This window comes from Aulostomus chinensis, chromosome 12, assembly GCF_037954235.1.
Source record: "Aulostomus chinensis isolate RoL2024-O1b breed Wild chromosome 12, RoL_Achi_v1.0, whole genome shotgun sequence".
Lineage (NCBI taxonomy): Eukaryota > Metazoa > Chordata > Actinopteri > Syngnathiformes > Aulostomidae > Aulostomus > Aulostomus chinensis.
In genome coordinates, this window is record NC_141331.1 from 23341126 (window position 1) to 23361571 (window position 20446).

The 20446-nt window shown below is 40.4% G+C and overlaps 1 protein-coding gene across 2 annotated transcripts in view; it reads left to right on the forward strand.

Annotated features, from left to right (window-relative positions):
- The first annotated feature begins 8779 nt into the window (after positions 1–8779).
- The window catches only part of plekhm3 (pleckstrin homology domain containing M3), a 49597-nt gene continuing 37930 nt past the window's right edge, over positions 8780–20446 (forward strand). Inside the window, exons 1-3 of one of the 2 annotated variants that reach the window (XM_086220829.1) lie at positions 8780–8859; positions 10615–11672; positions 20030–20446. The exon at positions 20030–20446 is cut by the window's right edge and continues 690 nt beyond it. In XM_086220829.1, coding sequence (XP_086076955.1) covers positions 11150–11672; positions 20030–20446 — 940 coding nt within the window. In that variant the 5' untranslated portion in view covers positions 8780–8859; positions 10615–11149. The remainder of the gene's footprint in view (positions 8860–10614; positions 11673–20029) is intronic. The other variant, XM_086220830.1, reaches the window with a different exon arrangement.

A 20446-nucleotide genomic window follows, 5' to 3' on the forward strand; every position in this document is an offset into this window, starting at 1 on the left:
GGAAGCTGGAGTACCAGAGAGAACCCACGCAGGCACAGGGAGAACATGCAGACTCCACACAGAACCTTCTTGCTGTGAGGCGACAGTGCTGACCACTGCACCAGCGTTCTGCCCATAAAAATCATGCATACATTTTCATTCCTGTCACTTTAAAAGTAATCTACACACAAACACACACACATGCACACACACACACATGCACACACACACACACACGCACAAATTCCCGTATTCTCCACTTTTCTTAATTTTGCCTGGAGGTCACTGTTTCTTTCATGAATAAACAATTGTTTCTTTCTCTGCCACTAGATGGAGCAATTTAAAAACAAATGATGTGCTTCCTTGCGCGCAATAGCTGGGCTCCAGTCAAGACACAGGGGATCGCTTGAAAACATGATTGATGAATGGTTCTTCCATACATCTCATCAACATCTACTTTAATAGCATACCATCACCATGGAGGTGTAGTGGCACAATGTCATAATCATCATCCACTTTTATTTGAAAAATCTCCTCTCCTTCCTTGTTCAGATTATTCGAGAAATACTACTAAACAAATGTCTATGGATATATATATATATATATATATATATATGTATATATAAAATATGTGTATATATTATACGTGTGTATGTATATAAATGGTATATATGTTTATACACATACATACATATATATATATATATATATTCTTGATTGTAAGGCTTTTATGTTCATGTTCTTTTGTTTGTTTATATTTGTGTTTGGCTTTGTACATTTATCTAGTGAGTGCACAGGTGTAATTGCGTTGCTGACCCTTGACATGATTAGTGGTTCATCTGTCGTCTCAGAGCAGGGTGCAGGAGCTCTGAGGAGCGGATGGAGAACTTAGCATGGAGCTGGTTTCTATTGTTGTAGATAATTGGATTTGGCAGGGCAGGAAAGATGGCTGCCAGTGAGAAGCTACGATCATTAAGTGTGAATGGCACACACATTTGCGCGCGCACACACTCACACACACACACACACACACACACACACACACACACACACACACACACACAAGTTTTCACAGCTATCCTTATGTTGTAGTTGTTGCTGCTATCTAACGCTGTGCTGCATTTGGATCAGCTTTTGATCCAAATGAAGATAAGGGGTCTTGATAAGGTCAGTGTTTATGGCAGAAAAGGTCTCTAATATGTAACAAAACCATTACACACACAGTTGTGTTTCCATCAGTGGAGTACATAACACTGACCTGCACTGACTTATCCTACTCAATATAAGTTTTCATTAACCTTAAAATCATGTCACCTTTTACCCAAAATGCATCTTGGGATTTTTCACTTAAATGCTGTGTCATAGGCAACTGGACTGTTTCAGTTGTCTTGTGAACATTTCAATTTTAGGTCTAAGTAAAGTACTGTCTCTAGTCCTTGCACCTTCTCTATTGTTTTTTTTAGTTTCATGCACTGTAATCCAAAGCAAATTCCTTATAGGAATATATGTGAAACCCTCCTTTGTTAAAAACATCTATCCATCTGTCTATCTGTCTATCTCTCTATCTATCTATCTATCTATCTATCTATCTATCTATCTATCTATCTATCTATCTATCTATCTATCCATTTATCCATCTATCTATCTATCTGTCTGTCTATCTATCTATCTATCTATCTATCTATCTATCTATCTATCTATCATCTATCTATCTATCTATCTATCTATCCATTTATCCGTCTATCTATCTATCTATCTATCTATCTATCTATCTATCTATCTATCTATCTGTCTGTCTATCTATCTATCTATCTATCTATCTATCTATCTATCTATCTATCTATCTATCTATCATCTATCTATCTATCTATCTATCTATCTATCTATCTATCTATCATCTATCTATCTATCTATCTATCTATCTATCTATCTATCTATCTATCTATCTATCTATCTATCTACTCTGACTGCTTTATTGCTCCTATTAAAACAATGGTGAACGTACCGAAGATGTTAGTATAATTGTGGAGGGGATATGATATTCATTGGATGCTGATACGGACTATTAATTCTTTGCCATGTGCCCACTGAGCATAAGTTGCTGTCTATAAATTGTTCATTTTCCTCCCATCAGAACTCACTAAATGCAATCCTTCTCAAGTCAACCTCACTTCCCGACAACCTCTTTTACATGGTCATTGAGTTGGATTCGGTAGTTCGCACTGACAAGATGTCCTCCCCTGATGGCAGTGCTCACCCTCACTATGACAGACACCCACCCCACTTCCTAGATGACTACCTGTTGAATCTGGCACTGCATCAACTGCCACAGTCATACACACCACATGACCACTCCTGCATGGGAGAAAGCAGGCCATGGGATGCACTTCAAGTGTCCCCTGCTGGACAGAGTCTTGATTGATTCAAGCTTTCCCTGCTGGATGGAGTCTTGATTGAGTCAAAGCCCTCTATGCACTGAGGGAGATGAGAGTGGAGAACAGAAAGCTGAAGCAGGACATGCAACTGATGTTCTGGATTGTGCAGGCATTAATTTCAGTAGAACAGGGCTTGAAAACTCCTTCACATCCAGTTGAGGCCATCTAGAGGACCTGCTGCTACTTTGGGGGTCTGCCTCTTCACTCATTTTCTCAAGCACAGCCACTGATGCTCATTGGTTCAGACTATCTGCACATTCTCACTTCAGTGTAGCCAGTGCAATTAGGCTCTGTGGATAGGCCAGCTGCACTGTGAACACGCCTCAACGGCACACTTCAGGGCCCTGCTAAAGTTTTCCACCAATCCTCCACATCCAAGTGCCTGTTCACTAGCACTTTGTCAGCGTCTGCAGAGCTACTCCAGCACATGTCCAGGATCTGGCAGATGAATTTTCTGCCCCACCGTAGTGACAGGCTTATCACACGATCAAAGCAGGACACTGCAGCTGCCAGAATGCTGTAGGACAAGACTGTCAGAGTGAAAATAGATGCCATCTATCAGTACGCCAACCCCCTCATCTGCTCTCTTGTGGAGGGACAGTGCCCAACCGATTTGGGCACCCAAGGAAGCAGTTCTGGGCCACTTAGGTGGGACAGAGAAACAGCTGTCTCAAGATCCACCCACACCCACACCAGAGTCATACAGCCTTGAAATCAAGAAGTTGCTTGATGTTGACAGACTCTTCACCAACCAGCATTTTATTCCACAGGGGTGGATTGCTGTGGACCGTATCTTGTTTAAATTGGATGATATACAAAGAAGTGATGGGGTTCTGTCTTCAAGTGCCTAATTATACATGTAGTGCATCTCGATCTTCTTGCCAGCATGTACGCAGACACTTTCCTCATGGCATTATGCGTTTCATTGCGAGTTGAGGCAAACCACACAAGCTGCTCTGTGATCAAGGCCCAAACTTTGGGGGGGGGGGGGGGGGGGTTTCAGGAAACCTCCAAAGCACTCACACCAGATCTAGTCACTTTGACAGTTCTTGTGACAGGAGATACGCTCTATTAAATCTGGTCACCACAATACTCTAGGTGCATTGACAGTCCCAGAGGATGTCCTGATGACAGTGTTAATGGAGGTGGAAGGCATCATCAATTTGAAGCCACTGGGTTACACTTCATCAAACATGACAGACCTAGATCCTATCATACCCAATATGTTGCTGATGGGATGGCGAGACCGATTCATGCCCCAGGTCATCCTCCCAGGTACCGAGCTGCATTGCAGGTAGAGACAATGCCAAACCCTCACTGATCTATAGACTAGACCCTCAACCTAACCCTAGACTGCCTATAAGTGGCAAGAGGAGAAAGATGACCTCACAGTTGGCAACATCATCCTCATCAACCTCATGATCATCGACCAGCAGCTCCCACATGCCTTGTGGCCAGTGGGCAATATTACAGTGGTCACTCCTGGAGCTGATGGCAAATTACAGACCCCACAGATCTAGGTCAAGAACTTGACATTCACCAGACCCGTCACTCAACTCCTCCCACAGAACGTATGTTACTCTCTTAGGTCAGTGTTTCCCAACCAGGGGTACGCGTATCCCTAAGGGTACGTGAGCACATTGCAGGGGGTACGTGGAAAAATTAAGAATTTATTTCCACGATAATAAAAAATATTCTTAGTCATTTCATAAGTCCGTCAATAAAATGGTACGTGTGCGCTATGACTTGTTTCCCTGGGGAGACAATAACCTGTGGCACAGCCATACCAAAATCAAACAGCGGGAACCTGTTTACCTGCAGGTAAACGCTGATAAATGGCTGAAACGTCCAGTTGCTGTGGATCCAGGAGGGGGAAAAGAGCCCGCCGACAAACGCAAGAAAGATTCCAAACCTAAACCAAAGCAGTATAGTGAAAATTATATTTTATATGGATTCACTTCGACATCTGCGGACCACCGCAGCCTCAGTGCTACTTTTGCGGTGAAGTCCTGGCAAATAACTCCATGAATAATAACAATATAATAATAATATATTAGTATTAATAATACAGTATTAATAATACAAACGTTTACTATAATATTGTTTCTTATATTTATAATTTTTATTGCCTTGAAGGCAACATAATTTTATGTTTAATTTGAGTTAAATAAGAAGATAATGCCTGAATATTAAATGTTCAATTTAAGAAGATGAAATAAAATGACTTGCGTTGAATATTCAGTTGTGTTATGTTCTACTTTTGGAGAATCATGAACACGTATGAGTGAAGGGGTACTCATGGTATGACAAAAAGGCTCAAGGGGTACTTAAGGCAAAAAAGGTTGGGAACCACTGACTTAGGCGACAACAACTTTGCTCCTCAAAATTGGGGGCGGCTGTTCAGAATGGACCACTTTCACACCAAATTTCAGCTGTGCCCCCGTACTGCACAGGCTATTCAGGGATCATGGACTGGGCAATCAGTAAGAGGGCTCTGTGGGTGCATGAAGGCCTGTGACCAGACAATTTCAAGACCTCTCAATTAGCTTCAAGGTGCCCCAGATCACAACACCCAATCAATAGCCACCACTCACCTGTCCATCACTTTCAATGTACATTATGTAGATAGCAATCATCATCACATATTGGAGCCTTAGTGGTTGCAGTCAAGTCACAGAGTCTGGACTTTCCTCTGGAAGTTTTTATGGACTATTACTTTTTTGTTGTGCATCCACTGAGCATGAGATTCTGTCTGTCAGTTGTTAATTTTCCTGACTGTTATTTTTCTGGTTGCTTTTGCAGTGTTGCTCTGCTGTTCTGTGGCTCACTGTCTTTAGTTGGTGTAATCACTTCCAGTATAAGTAGTGGCAACTACTCTATCACTTGAGCATTACCTGTTAGATTCCTGATTATTACTTCTGTCTTGTGACATATAGCACTGCATTCAGGCACCTTGTTCACTCAAAATGTATTCATTAATATGTATTCATTTTGCTTATCTATCTTATTTAAGATCCTTTTCTGTTAAACACAGATGACTTTTTTGATAAGGATTTATCTGGATATGTATGTTGTATTTCATATTTGTAGATTTCTGTTCACTTCCGTTGTAAACACCATGGTTGTTACTGATGAGTAGCATGTATGTGTGTTTTACAATAATCCCATCTTCATCTGGTAAACTGAGTGTCCTCAAGTTCTTGCTGAACACCCTGTGTTGATTACAGCCCCCCCCCCCCCCACCCCCCCATCAGAACTCACTAAATGTACAGCAGTATAGGAACAGCCCATTTTACAGATAGGGATGAGTGAGTAGACCATTATTCATCATTATCCATATCTGTATCTGTGCAACCAACCAAAATTATCTGTGTGCATCTCCATATTCAGAGGGGGCAGAGTTTAACTTTAAGTGGATGGGACTTAACAGCATTCTCTGCAGAAAAGTATTTTAAAAAGTTTCATAATTATCAAGGTTCCACTGAATGGCTAGACCCCAGATGAAGACAGATACTCAAATAGGTTTCAGCAGCAAGGAGAGTTTATTCGGAACCCTGGTGAAGTTTGCAGAATGGATTGGGGTACTGTTGTGACAGCACTGAGGTTGGTTGAGGATCACAGGAAGACAGTAGCAAGAGACTGCAGCTGAACTGTAGTCCCTGGAGAGGAGAAGCTGGAGCAGAGTTTAGGGAGGAAGCTGGTAAGGTAAGGCAGGTAAGTCTTGCGGTGGAATTGGAGCGATCGGGACACAGAGTAGACAAAAGTTAAATTCAAAGAGTTCAATTGAGCAAGAGACAAACTTCATACAAGGTGCCAAGCTGAATACCACTTGGGGGTAATAGACGATCTGGTGATGAGTGGAGGAATGAACCAATCTTGAATAGGACAGGGTAAAAAGGTGACTCATTGCTTAATCAGAAGCAGGCGTGTGATAAGCAACAGATGAAGGCCCGAAGGATCTCCAGCTCTGCCCCAACTCCAAACACACACACACACACACAGAACAGACACATTCTTGAGGGGAGGGAGAAAACACAAGAAACAAAGTGGCAAAAAACACGCTGAACCCTGACAGTTATTCAGTCAGTGTTTCTCCCGAGCAGTTCCAGTCTCGTTCCACAAAGTCTGACAATGGTGAATATGATGTTGAATGGAAGGGACTGCAAGTTCTTCTTCCTGGGAGGAAAACAAGGGGGGCTGATAGCTAAGAGAGGCTTTAAAAGGGGACAAGCCAGCAGCAGAACACACAAGAGAGTTGTGAGAGTAATCAACCCATGGTAAGAAAGAGATCAAACCTGAGGGATTGGTTGCCACAATATAGCGAAGAGCAGACTCTTGGCCCTAATTCATTCTTTCAGTCTGACCATAAGTCTGTGGATGAAACCCAGAGGAAAGGCTCACAGTTGCTCCAAACCTGTTACAAAGGGATTGCCCAACCTGGGGTATGAACTCTGGTCCCTGATCGGAAACAATGTCCTCTGGACATGGGTAGTTAGGAGGTCTGCTATTTCTTTGGCTGAGTAGAAGCTTGAGTAAGGCAAAAACATTGGCTGCTTTGGAGAAACGGTTAACAATGTTTAATATGACTGTATTATTAGAGATGGAGGTAAACCAGTAACAAAATCCAAAGTTACATGTGACCATGGATGGCCAAGAATAGGAAAAGGTCTGATTAACCCTGCTGTTGATATGCAAGTGGTTTTACCTCAGGCACAAGTTGTGCATGCCAGAACATAGGCTCTGGTGGGCTACTAAAAGAGGCATTTGGCTAAAGACAGTTTTTTCTGGGATTACAGGTAAACTTTGATGTGTGAATCCACTGCGGAACTTGGGAGCAGACAAAATCGGAGACAAACAGGAGGAGGGAGGACGACTTACCTGGTCTGGCTGTTGGACCTGGGCTTGTCTTGTTTTTGATTGAATTTCCCAAGAGATGGCAGCAATGACTTGAGGAGCAAGCAAGACGGCAAGATGTTTTCAGGTGGTGGACACTCTTCCTTGGCACTGAACTGTCAAGAGAGGGTGTCAGGCTTGATATTTCTGGAACTGGGTCAATATGTGAGGGTGAAATTGAAGAGACTAAGGAACAAAGCCCAGTGAGCCTTTGATTGCAAGAGAAAAAGCCAAGCTGGCCTTTTATGAGGAAGTTGGCTATGATCGAGCTCAAGCAGAGAAGTAAATTCAGCCGCGTCTGATAGAGTGCATGATACTGCCTAATCAGTTGTGACACAGAATCATCCAGCAAGCCTCCAAAACCATGAACTTCTTCAGGGAAGAAGAGACAGTGTGTCAGCTGATGAGCATCCTAAAAATAAATAGCAGTGCCTGCAAAGCTGTTGGATATCTTTTTTTAGGACAACTTGGACAAATCTTACTTAAAATTAGATGTTTTCAAGATTTAATTTACAAGTACCCACCGTGTTAACTCCAGAAACATTTACAATGCCACAGTACTCATTAGTTGCATGTTTGAAAATAATCTGACCAAGAGAGAAACATTTACAGGGCAAACATATATGTACAACGTTTCCATGGGGACCAAACAGGCACTCTGTACATGAGTGAGATGAGGTTGAGGCTATTGTGTCATTATATGCGTTTGGAGGGACAGTTTCAGTTCGGGGAGGGGGGGGGGGGGCTTAGACATCACAGTATGATGAGATGAAAGCACAGCCCATCCTTAAATCTAATCATAATTTAGTCATCATGTTGTAATCAAAATAAAGAAGGAGAAAGGTTTGTCTGACAGGATAGAGAGACCCGAATGCATGAGTCAAGGGAAGGAAGAGTTACAGATAGACAAAGATGAAGCCTTGTGACAGAGATGGCCCTATTCCTAAAGCTCATCCTTTTTTGTAGCTTCCATTCCTGCATCTAGGCACAAGCACTTAGCCTATAATGGTTTGTAAAGCTTCTTGGACACAAAACAGTGGTCTCAGTCATGTGCCACTTCCATTCATGTTTTTTTTGTAAAATTACATATCTATCTATCTGTGTGTGTGTATATACATATATATATATATATATATATATATATATATATATATATATATATATATATATATATATATATATATATATACATACTCGAACCCGGAACCTTCTTGCTGTGAGGCCACAGTGCTAACCACTGCACCACCGTGCAGCCCCAGTTTGCTTAATTATTTCTTCAAAATGGTTATTTCCTATTATTTTCCAATACATTTCCAATAAATTTCAAAGTAATTATTCAATCAGAAATTAATATCTATCAAAAATATTGCATTTATCTATAATACCTATATATATATGCTTAATATAATATATAACTATATCTTAATATATTTCCTTCACCCCCACGAGTGGTTAATACATTGCCCGGAACCTTCACTTTGCAACTTCAGAGGCAGCCCGGGGACTCCAGCTCTGACGGACTATCAGATGACAGAAGGGTAAACACAGTAAGGTGAGTCCCAATTTATGTTCATTGTGTTAGGTGCGGCACCAGTTTAACCACAATATAACACCAGTAAGTAGTCACTGATTGGCGGTGTATACATTCTGTGTTAGTAAACAGTTTCATGTTCTCCTGAAGTTATATTGCTGACGGATGGAGAGAGGGTAGCCGTTAGCTTCTAGCTAACTAGCATCCGGTGATCCAGTCACAGCTGTGTGCTGCTGGGAACAAAAAGGCCTTTCTCAGTCAGAATTCAGAGTAGTTGATCGATTAGAGAAATAAACTTCTATGTGCGATTGAAGTGGTTGAACAGGAGCTTTAGTGAGCTGCTATAACCACGCAGCAACTAGCCATAGTATTTTAGCTAACCTGTCGGCTGACCGTGGCTTCACCTCTTCTGACTGTTGACCGCTGAGATGCTGACTGGATGTTATTTAACACACACACACAAAATCTGAGCAGCCTTCAGGCGAGAGGCGCAGGGCCAACAACACATATGGACAGACAACCATTCACTCTCACATTCATACCTACAGTCAATTTAGAGTATCAATCAGCCTCGTCCCCACTTGCATGTCTTTGGACTGTGGGAGGAAGCTGGAGTACCAGAGAGAACCCACTGAGGCACAGGGAGAACATGCGAACTCCACACAGAAAGATTCCCGTGCTCGAGCCAGGGCTCGAACCCAGAACCCTCTTGCTGTGAGGCTACAGTGCTAACCATTGCCCCGCTGTGCGGCCCCGTTATTGGAAAGTTTCATTTACATTTTTGTTAAATATTGAATTTTTTGTTAAATGTGAGCATTTGTAGCAACTTAATTGGAAAAAGATTTTTTGGGAATTATGAAATGGATACAACATGCAAATCATTTCCATTTCACTAGTGCTACATGCTTTTGAAACTCTGTTTCAGTGTCATGCCTATAGGTAAAATGATTGGGTGTGAGCTCTGACTCCTTTCAAAGGGAGGATGACCCAATGGAGCAGTAGCTGCTGCTGCTGCTTACAGTAGGCCTCGGGTAGAAATGATGTAATTGTTTATGTCTGTTCACTATCACTTAATGTTTTGGTACGGATGAAGTAATGGATTTAATGATGTCAGCATAATATATCTCCAGATAGCTGCATAAAAAGCTTTAATATCACCAAGTTATCACAATTATAAGCACGAGTAAATCGTACATATTCAATACATCACCTGACCCGACTGTACAAGCAATTGCATTGTAGTGATATAATGGCTTTTTAAATAATTCATATGAGCAGAAAAATGAAAGAGCCTGAGCTGTGGAGAGGAAAAAATCAATGAGAGCAGGAGTGCACTAATGAGAAAGAAAGAGGTATGGAGAGACAGAGGAGTGGAGGGAATAAGAAGAGATGGCTGGTCAGGCAGATGGATGGGAGCTCCACCCTGGCCTGCTTCCTCTCTGTCTGCACAGACCATTGAGCAGCTGAGGAAGAAGTCCAGTATAATTTCATCAGTATATGTCAGGGAGAATGAGCCTCTCTATCTACTGCTGCTAAAGCGGAATCAGTGAAGTTCTGGTTTCAGTTTGAGGAGGAGACAATAGTTGGGTAGGTAGCATGATGCTTTTTCTCAAGAGGTTAAACACACCCTTTTTTTAAAGTCTTCCTTTGGGAAAATTTGTCAGTTTGTTGTGAATTAATGAGTAATATTTCTTTCTGGCAGCTGTCTTCTGTTATTTTTATGTCTGGCATGCTTCCTCTTTACTGTTTCCTTGTTTTCTCTTCCCATTGTTACAGTCTCTACAGTTTCCATCTGATGGCTTCGCTGCCACCAGACATACCAAAAGAACATGAAGTGGATGATCAGTTTGGACCGTGCATCCTTGACAATTTCTTAAGCCCTTAAACATTTTGACAGCAGAGGGGTTTTACTATTAGTCTGTGTAATAGGCCAGTTATTATAGTTTGCCTCAAAACACTGGCTTGAGCTGGAGACTGCCAGACTACTGCCTGTCTTATTAAGCTGTGGCATCAATCTGCAGAGGCTTCTCTCTCAAGAGAGATCTCCTGTTCAGCACGACATCCGTAACACTGGATGAAGGCCCTGTTCTGTGGCATAGAGCGGGACTTGGTTTCAGACAGCAGATTGTGGCTGCAGGCTGCTTAGGTCTTCACTCCTTCTTAGTTTGCTCCCACGCCCAAAAAACTTCCATTTGTTCAGCTGACAGCTAGTTGTGTTTGTTGGACATGTGGATGCTGCTAATGGGATTTTTGTGCCCATTTGGGAAAACGATCTAGTTGTGAGAATTCAAGCTCAAGGGACTGCCTTGCCATGGATGGCCTGGAGCAGCTTGACATGGTGGGTGACATCAGTCCGGCTTTGGAGGCCACTGAGGACTTTATCCACTGCATGAACGGGATACAAGATGAAGGTCCGAGCAAAGCTCAGACAGGGAACCTCCAGGCTTCCAGGCAGCCAAAGCAGCTGCAAGAGGTTTCCAGTGCTGCCCTGGGGAAGCTGAGTTCAAGTGGCGTATGGAGCCTTCTTGCTGTAGATCAGCCAGAGGTGGGGCCCTTAGGACTGGCCTGGGCTGACAACTTTAGTGTGTTGGGACTGGGTATGGGTTTGAGACAAGGCAAGAGAAGTCGAGCACGCTCCACCAATGACCTGGCAGCCCATAGCAAGGAGTGTACCAATAACACAGCCAATTCTTCAGCCAGCTCATCCTTTAAGAAGGGACACAACCGGTCCAGATCAGACTTCAATTATCGGCCGTCTGCCTACACCGACAACGGACTTCTGACCGTGGACTGCAACACCTTAAAAAATATTATCCTCAACCACCAGCAGGAGGGTGAGTTCATATGCTTTACTCAACATTTGTTTCTGTAGGTACTGATGACCTGCATGGTCTTTTCTTTCTCTGAAAACATTATCATATCACACTGGTTTGAAAAACTTGGCTCTGGACAGTTGACCAGACAATATAAGAATTATTTGAACATCAAGAGTGGTTTCTTGGAAATTTTAAACATTTGTACCATTACCAAGGGGGATCATATTATTTTATTGCATTTGTTAGTTTGTCTGTAATCAGGATGCCACAAACCCTAACAGGTGGATTTTCATGTAATATGGTGGAGGGGTTGGGGACAAGTCTTGGTTAAATCCATTAAATATGGTGGCAGATCTGAGGTATTTTTTTTTACCATTTATAATGTGGAATGTAGGGCTTTTTGACATTTAAATTAATTTCTGTTGTTCTAAATTGTGTTTTTATGTTCTCAAAATTAGTTGTACTACTGTACTTCATCATGTTACAGAGAGAAAAATCGGCTTATTCTGAAATTAATAGGAATATGCCAACGATTAATGTTTCACCATTTGTATCAGCAGAGGCTGCTATTGATTAGCAAAACTAACACATAGTTGCTCTATCTACTGTGGCATTATAGACATTTGAGAGAATGGATGGATAGAAGGTTAATGTAATTATCTAATCTAAGAGCTATTCTTTAGCACTTTGTAATTACAGGCCATTACAGCAATTCAAATATGTTCTCAGGGCAAAATTGGTTATTTAAAAGAATATCCAGGAACTTTTTTTTAATCTATGTCCTTAACATAATCTAAAGTTTTTTTCTCAATTAAACAATCAACAGAAATTGTACTATTATCTTTTTTATGATTGTATAATTTTTTTTTATCCTCCCATTTATATTTCGAAAAAAGTGCGATGTGTTCTTAGCACAACGATCTCGATTGCCCGAGTTGACTGCTGGGGTAATCGAGATCGTTGTGCTAAGAACACATCGCACTTTTTTCGAAATATAAATGCACTGGGAAAAGCCATAAAAGTAAAATGATATTTAGAAAATTGTTTTTTTTCCCAAAGTGTTAAACTAAAATAATAATTAGATTCATTTTCATTGTACAGATGAGGTAATACAAAGGTCAGCATTAGATTTATGAAAAGCTTGCCTAATGTCACTGTCTCCAGATCTAAGTGGAACAATTTGATTTGTAATTTGTAATTACAAAATCTGGATATTTGTGGCTTGGATGTGTGCTTGACATGTTGAATATGGTGACCTGTCCTCTTAATAACAAATTCATTAAATCAGATTTGATTTTTAATAGTATGGCACTTTCTGATCAGCTGTCCACTAGGAAGCTTTCTCAGCCTCTGTAGACTGTTGCAGGACAGGAGTTCTGGACTTATTTGTGCAGCAGATTGGGGTGTATACTGTGCGTAAGTCAAAATGCCCTCAGAGGAAGCAATAATGACAGAAGATGATGATAACTTGAAATGACACAGCTGTGCTATGACTGTCAGTATTAAGGTAGAGTCTACACACACACACACACACACACACACACAAACGTTTGTGTGTTTTGACCATCTGAAGGAGATCCTAAGGGATCCTGAGGGGTAATAGCCTGTAATCCTGTCAGCAAATGGACTCAAATGAGGCAAGAGAAGAGGGAACCCAATTACCCAGCTCCTGATACTGGCAGGATTATTTAGTATTAGCATATGTGTGAAAAGGAATCAGACTATTTAGTTTGGCTCTGTGTGTATTGAGAGGAGAGAAATAGGAAAAGGCTGATATTGGCAGAAGGCAGTAATTTAGCTCAGCTTTGCTTTGTATCCTTATTCACATCGAAAATAAGAGAAGTTTGTTTATCTTTCCATTAGTGACAGATTGGTATGTTTTCATGGTAAATGGAACTGATGTTTATGTACACAAAGTACGTGTATATAATGACCTATTAGGGTGCGTGTCATACCTTTATGAAAGCTCTTCATTTCACCAGTTCATATTGGTGGTTGTTACTAATTATAATTTTTATTATTCTTTTTTAATAAAGATATATAGCATTTGTTAATTGAGCTTTATACCTTTTACCTTCCTGCATTTTAATATGAATATGGCAAAGACAGTTGTATAAATCCTTTCCTCATCAAGTCAAGTCAGTTTCATTTGTATAGTGCCAAATCACAACAAAAGTTACCTCATGACATTTAACGTGTAGAGCAGGTCCAGTACCACACTCCTTCTATGAATTTACACCCAACAATTCTCCATGAGCAAGCACATCCTGCAACAGCGGCGACGAAAACCTTCCCCTCAACACTGGAAGAAGAAGACAAAAAATAAAACAGAGCCAAAAAGCAAACAAAGAAAATAAACAACACTAAACCCAGATAGGTCAAAACAATACATGGAAAAAGGGGATGGTGCTTTCTAGACATAAAGTTAATTATCTTCAATCATCATCTGACTTAAACATCAGCATAGTTAGTAAATTAAATAAAAAAAACAAACATTTTACGCAAAACAAGTAATAGATCAGGAATTTAACTATTAGTCTGGAAGTGTAGTTAAAAGATTATTTAAGTACTCAGTAAATAAGCTCCAGTATTTGAAAAGAACATCAGGTTAGCTTTTGCAAGTTGGCAGTGATTGACATGTAAGTCAAAAGAAACCCTCTAAAGGTGCCTGTAGTTGTCAATCTGTTAGCCCTGTTGTAGACTGAAGACCTGTCCTGGTTGTACCTGCCACTCATCACATGCATCCGATGTCATTCACCTAACTCATCAAGAACATGGTAAAGACATCAATTTCTTTTTAATTTCAGTCTCTATGTACTTTGCTGTAACCATAGGAGATGTATATAATAATAAATTTATATTGCAGCCAGTAACAACTAGTTGCCATTAATCCAAATAACTAAGGTTGAAAATTATCATAAAAGATATACTGTACCTTGTCAAATGACTGAACATGAATGAATATGTGTAAATGTGAAACAGATTCAACCTCCTTGTTATCATGTGTAATTCTTAACTTGTGTAAGTCAGACACTCAGTATGGCTAAAAATATAAAGATGGGAGATGAGTATTTTGGACAATACACAGCTTTGCTAGTGAGAAAGTGAGTTGGAATATATTGTGAATATATTCTGGGAAACATCTCCTCCTAGGCCTGCCTCACCTCCTATAGGTTGGATGGATGTCTGCTCTCCTATATAAACATAGGACATGCTTGCACACCTTCACCTGGTGCACAAGGATGTCCATTTCTTCAGATGAGAAGCTCTTGCCTGAGTTGAAATGTGTGCATCACTGAAGTAGCAACACGTCAAGCCCTGGCGCAAGTTGGACTTAACAGGAGGCACCCTGATTAATTTGATGGATGTCAAGCCCAAAACACACCTAAAAAATAATTAGATGTCTAATAACTGCCTCTTTATGCCATGTATTGTGCTCTAATAATGCACCCTCTAAATACCGATGCGAGGCCCCAAACACACGGGACACACAGCACCATCCGCCAACTGCCTGTCGCCATAGATCGCTTAAATAGGGCCCTATATCTTCATTTTTATTGTGAGCAGTTAAACTATTGAGGCAGATTGCAGTGCCACGAGTGAACTGTTAATTCTGGAGCTTTGTGTGTGTCAAAATTACACTATTATACTATTACTAGAGTTTGGTGTCAAAACCTACTAGGTGGTTAGCACGGCTAATTGAACAGAGTGTTTTCCCTCATGACACATCTGCCTAATTCTCATTTTGATTCTTCCAAGCGTGAATACTGCCAATCAGCTGAACTTGATTCAAGCTAAATGTATTTGCATATTTATTTGTTCCTTAAGCAAAAGGTTCGTTAACATGCAAAGTCCACGACCCATAGTGACACAGTGTCACTGCTGTTTTGATAAGATTGATGAGGCACTTGGCTTGCCACCCTCTGGTTAACTGAAGCTGTGAGACATTAAAGTATTTGGCTCCATCTTAACTCGTTCAGCAAGCCTAGAAAACAAAATCCAGCATCTGTCAATTAGGCTGTCTGGTGGGGGTTTGCAATGAAATTATTTTTGAGATTGGTAAAGGGAGGGATTGGTTATTTTTAATATTTTGAAATAAAACTGTCTGCCCAGGAAGGCTTGATTGAATGATCTGCAGTTGCAAAGGAGTGTTAATAAAGTCTGAACTGCACTAAAGGGGACAAAAACAGGAGTTACTCTAGACTTATTGGGTGCATCACATTATGTTAGCTAAAAGGTGTTTGACATAAAGGTTTTAAAGGTAGGAATTAGAAGAAAGTCTTGCTGAGGAATTAGAAGGTAGGAATTAGAAGAAAGGCTGGTGAGAAAAATGGGAGGTAAGGTACACTTCACAGATGAAAATGTGCATTTGCCTCTTGCTTTTCCTGAAAACTTCCTGTGACAAGATTGAAACAAAACAGATTTCAAAGGCAACCTTTTACAAAAAATATTTAACATTAATATCACTTAAAGGGAATCTATCTTTTGTTGGACGTAAACACATTTTCTTTACCACCCACAGTTTTGTAATTGCATGTTTTGTGTGTAATTAACATTTTGAGAAAAAACTTGCACATTTCTTTCTCATCAATAATAATAATTTTCTATTACACTATTGTACATTTTTAAATCTTTTTCTCACAACAAGGACGCACCCTAACATGAGGTATTAGGGAGTTTGCTGATGAGGATTTTATAAGATTTCTGAATAGAAATTAAGTACATAGAAATTTGGGTGGTAACAAAACTGGTAATTCATTACATAAAAAAAAACAGTACTACTGCACACAGCATGTCTTAGGAGCGATGCTTGTCCCTAAAATTAGGAGCTCTATTACTAATGTTGTAAGAGCAATATAATGGAGCCCTGTGTGACTAGTTCTATATAACCTCTCCCAGTGGATTTCAAACCATTATCACCTTGGCCCAAAATATGTGTGTTCCAATCCCGCCGGATACCTCAGTGTATGTGTGTGTGTGTGTGCAGTCTCACTTGCAGCTACACACAAAGTTACTATTTATACCCGCACAAGTCCAGTCAATTTTATTTGTATAGCACCAAATCCCAACAAAAGTTGTCTCATGGCACTTTTTTCAAGTAGAGCAGGTCGAGTACCTCACTCCTTCAATGAATTTACACCCAACAATTCTCCAGGAGCAAGCACATCCTGCAACAGCGGTGATGAAAACCCTCCTTTTAACAGGCAGATATGTCGAGCTGATCCAGGCTCAGTGGGAATGGCCAACTGCTTGACCCGTAATACAATGATACAGTACAATACAATATAATACAATAATAGAGATCCGTTGTTTTTTTTGGTTTAATCCTGTCCCCCACGGAAAACAAATACTTTGTACAAATAATTTACCTTTCAGTTATTCACAAATAGGTGTCTTCAGCTCACAAAAGACATTTTCCCTCCTATGTTAATTCTCGTTGGCTCCAAAAGTCAGGGAGTACAGTGGATGGTTGCAAGTGTGTCCACATCTTAAATGGATGTGGACACAAAAGAGTTGCCTCTTCTTCAAGATGCAAGGTGAAATCAGCCACACTTCTCAGTTGTAAAGTAACGCCATACTTACTGAACGCCCCTGCTGTTTCCCTTTAGTTCTCTGGTAATATTGATGGCAGACAAGTTGTGGTGCATACATACTGTCTATACTTCAGAATTTTCAAGGAAGTAGTTACGGGCATTCCAGCTCCTCTTTCACTTGGGGGAGCCAATCACTGGGAAAATTCACTAGCATTTGGCTGGTGGTAGGTACTAAACCCTGATCAATCAGACTGATAACTTTTGCACATCACACTGGACCTTACACATAGTCCACCTTATGCTAGTCTTGGTTGACACTGAGGCTGATTTCAAGGTTAACAGGACTTGGAACTTTGACTGAGATCATAAGGGGCTGAAGCTCTCTTCCCATACAGTCTATATCTCTCTCTATCTCTCGCTCAGTCTCTGTCTCTCTCTTCCGCTCTATATCTATTCTATATCTATATCTATTCCGCTTATCTATACGTATGTACATTATATGCATATGATTTGCCTACTTTGGCAGTTTACAAACCAACTTTAAATTTATTTACACTGCAGATATTTTATTACTTAGTAAAGAGACTAACCAGAGCCTTCTCCTTCTTTTTTTGCCTCCTCATACAAATGCAGTAGCACTAGTAGTATTTCTGGTGGGTGTAGCAGAAAACACCACCCTGAGTTCACCCTTTTTCTAAAGCAGGCAGTTTTTGTGCATCTCTCTTGAATGCCCCACTTGGCAAGTCTAATTTCTTCTATTTTGCCAATTTATGGATGTCTGCTGAAGGGCATCCTCCCTGCACTTTATGGGCATGCTTTATCTTGAGCTGGTGTTCTTATAAAGACATCCGTGTTGGGCAAGAAAGTAATAATAATTGAAGCTGATGTCTGATGCTGATACTCTTACGTCTTTAGTCATTTGAATCTCTGACCATGTTTAACATATGTAACATTATAAGACAGTGATCTGGAAAAGCATAATAGGTCCCACAAATGGCTAAGATGGCTTAAGTGGCTGATTTGAATGCTGCAGTCTTGGCCTGTATCGATTTTGTGTTCATGGGATATTAACGTGGTAAAATTTGTTTGTCAAAATGATTCAGAGAGCTAACAAACCGAGTCGTAGCTACACTTTAAGATATTTAAGGGATGAGCATGTTTGGCCATTAACTAACGTGTTAAGTGAGCATTGATAAGTGTCTGTGGCCCATTTAAAAACTTACAACATTTTCATTAAAAGGGATTTATTTGTATTTGCAAATGGTTTATTGGTGAGTAACCGAAATGGCAGCACAAGATGAGGACTCACGCAGTTAACATCATCAGACACCTAAAGCAGTGCTGATTGCAAATGGCAGGTACGCCATATGGATAACGTAGATCTCCTGCATATGTAAATTTTGAGTAACCTATCAAAATGAATAATTAGGCTGTTGCACAGTTGTTCTAATGTATAAATAGAATATCAAAACAAAAACACAAATTGAGTCCTTTTTTTTTAAACCACAGGCATCCTAATGTGCTCATGGTATGCTAAAACGGTGGTGGAATGTGGAAAGCACATAGGAACAAGTTGGAAAGAGTGTAAAATAGCTTCTATGTGTTGTCCCAAGGCCCGCCATATCAATGCAGCAAAATATACAGTACTTCTTACACTGTTAATCTTTTGTCTTTGTTTTCTTTGATGGATAATTTCAAATAAATCTAAAAACCAAATGGGAGATCAATTTTATTTATGTTTATGCCATTCAACACTGATGGTTAGTGTATTAATTATTGGCCTCCATTTTTAGTTTTGATGACTGACAAATAATACACAAATCTGCTAGCTTATTTGAAATGATGCAAAAGCAATATTTGACACTTAAAATCTTCAAATTTATCACAATATTTCCAATTGAGTAACCTTTTGAAAAACTGACCTGCACTGGCCATCAGAATGTTAAGTCTCAACCATGATATGTATCCACCGTGCTATGTACCTTACTGCTTGTAGGTGCTCATGTTATGTATCATGGGAAAGGTAAGATTGTTGTGATTCAGATGATACAAATCATTTCAAGATGTGGGTACAATCAAACACCTATGTCAGACAACCAATTACCAAACAGCCAATACAAATAAAGGCAACTCACATATGAAGCCTTGTAATCCACAGATTGATGAAAATTTTTGCAAAAAAATGCTTTCATTCCACTGGATCCACTGGATCCAGACAATGCAATTCAATGAAATATTTAGTCCAAAATGCTTAATTATAACCATAAAAAATATCAAAGTGGTAGCTGCATTAACTTTTGATTGACACCTAATTTGAGCCATTTCTGGTTCTTCCATGTCTGGTTCACAGCCTACAATAGACAATGATAGTCTGCTTTGAAAGCACTGCTGTCTGTTGTTAAGATCAAGGCAGCTGAAACAGATTGTGGAAATGACTGATGTATGTAATAGCCAATGAAATGGGATACAGTACTTCTCAACCCTAGTCAGTAAGGCACCTGAAGGTGTATTCAGTTTACAGAGTGGAGATGTAATTCACACACAGTAAATACTGACAACCACAGCTGCTCACAAAAGGGACAATGTGTCACAGGTGACTATCAGTTGAATAGGGTGAAATGTTTTACACTTGGGCTGTTTCAATACATATACAGTACACTGAAACATGCCTTTCTGCTTATAAGTTTAGTTGGTGAAGTTGCATAGTTTCAGTTGAAAGCTAATAAATAGCCAGTTTTACACATAAAAAGTAAATGTTTTACATGAGCCATTATTCATCTTTGTTTGACCTTATTTTCTTTCTCTATCCCTTATCCCTCTTTATTACATGTTGCTGTCCAGCAGATAAAAGCAGCAGTAGCAGTGTGGTGAAGCAGGGGGAGATGGAGCAGCGTGAGGGGCCTCGGTGTCGCTGGATTCCTTGTCATGTTGAGCTGACACCCTGTGAGCTCCGTTTATACACTCTGGACAGCAGCGCTAATCGGCAGCTTGGCACTGCCTACTCGCTGTCACATTGCAAGAGTGTTATCTCACCAGCACCAGGTAACCAGCTTGGGCAGATCACCCAACCACCAGACCAACGCACCCTCCAAGCCTTGTTCTTTAACAGCACACGTCTCCAGCTGAGGGCAGCCAACCAGTGGGAAGCAATGGAGTGGAGACGGCTGATGTGGGAAAAGGTGCAGGCAGTCAGACCGGTTAGGCAGGAGAACTGGCAGCGGGTGACAGAAGAACAAAATCAACAGGTTGCCAGGTTTC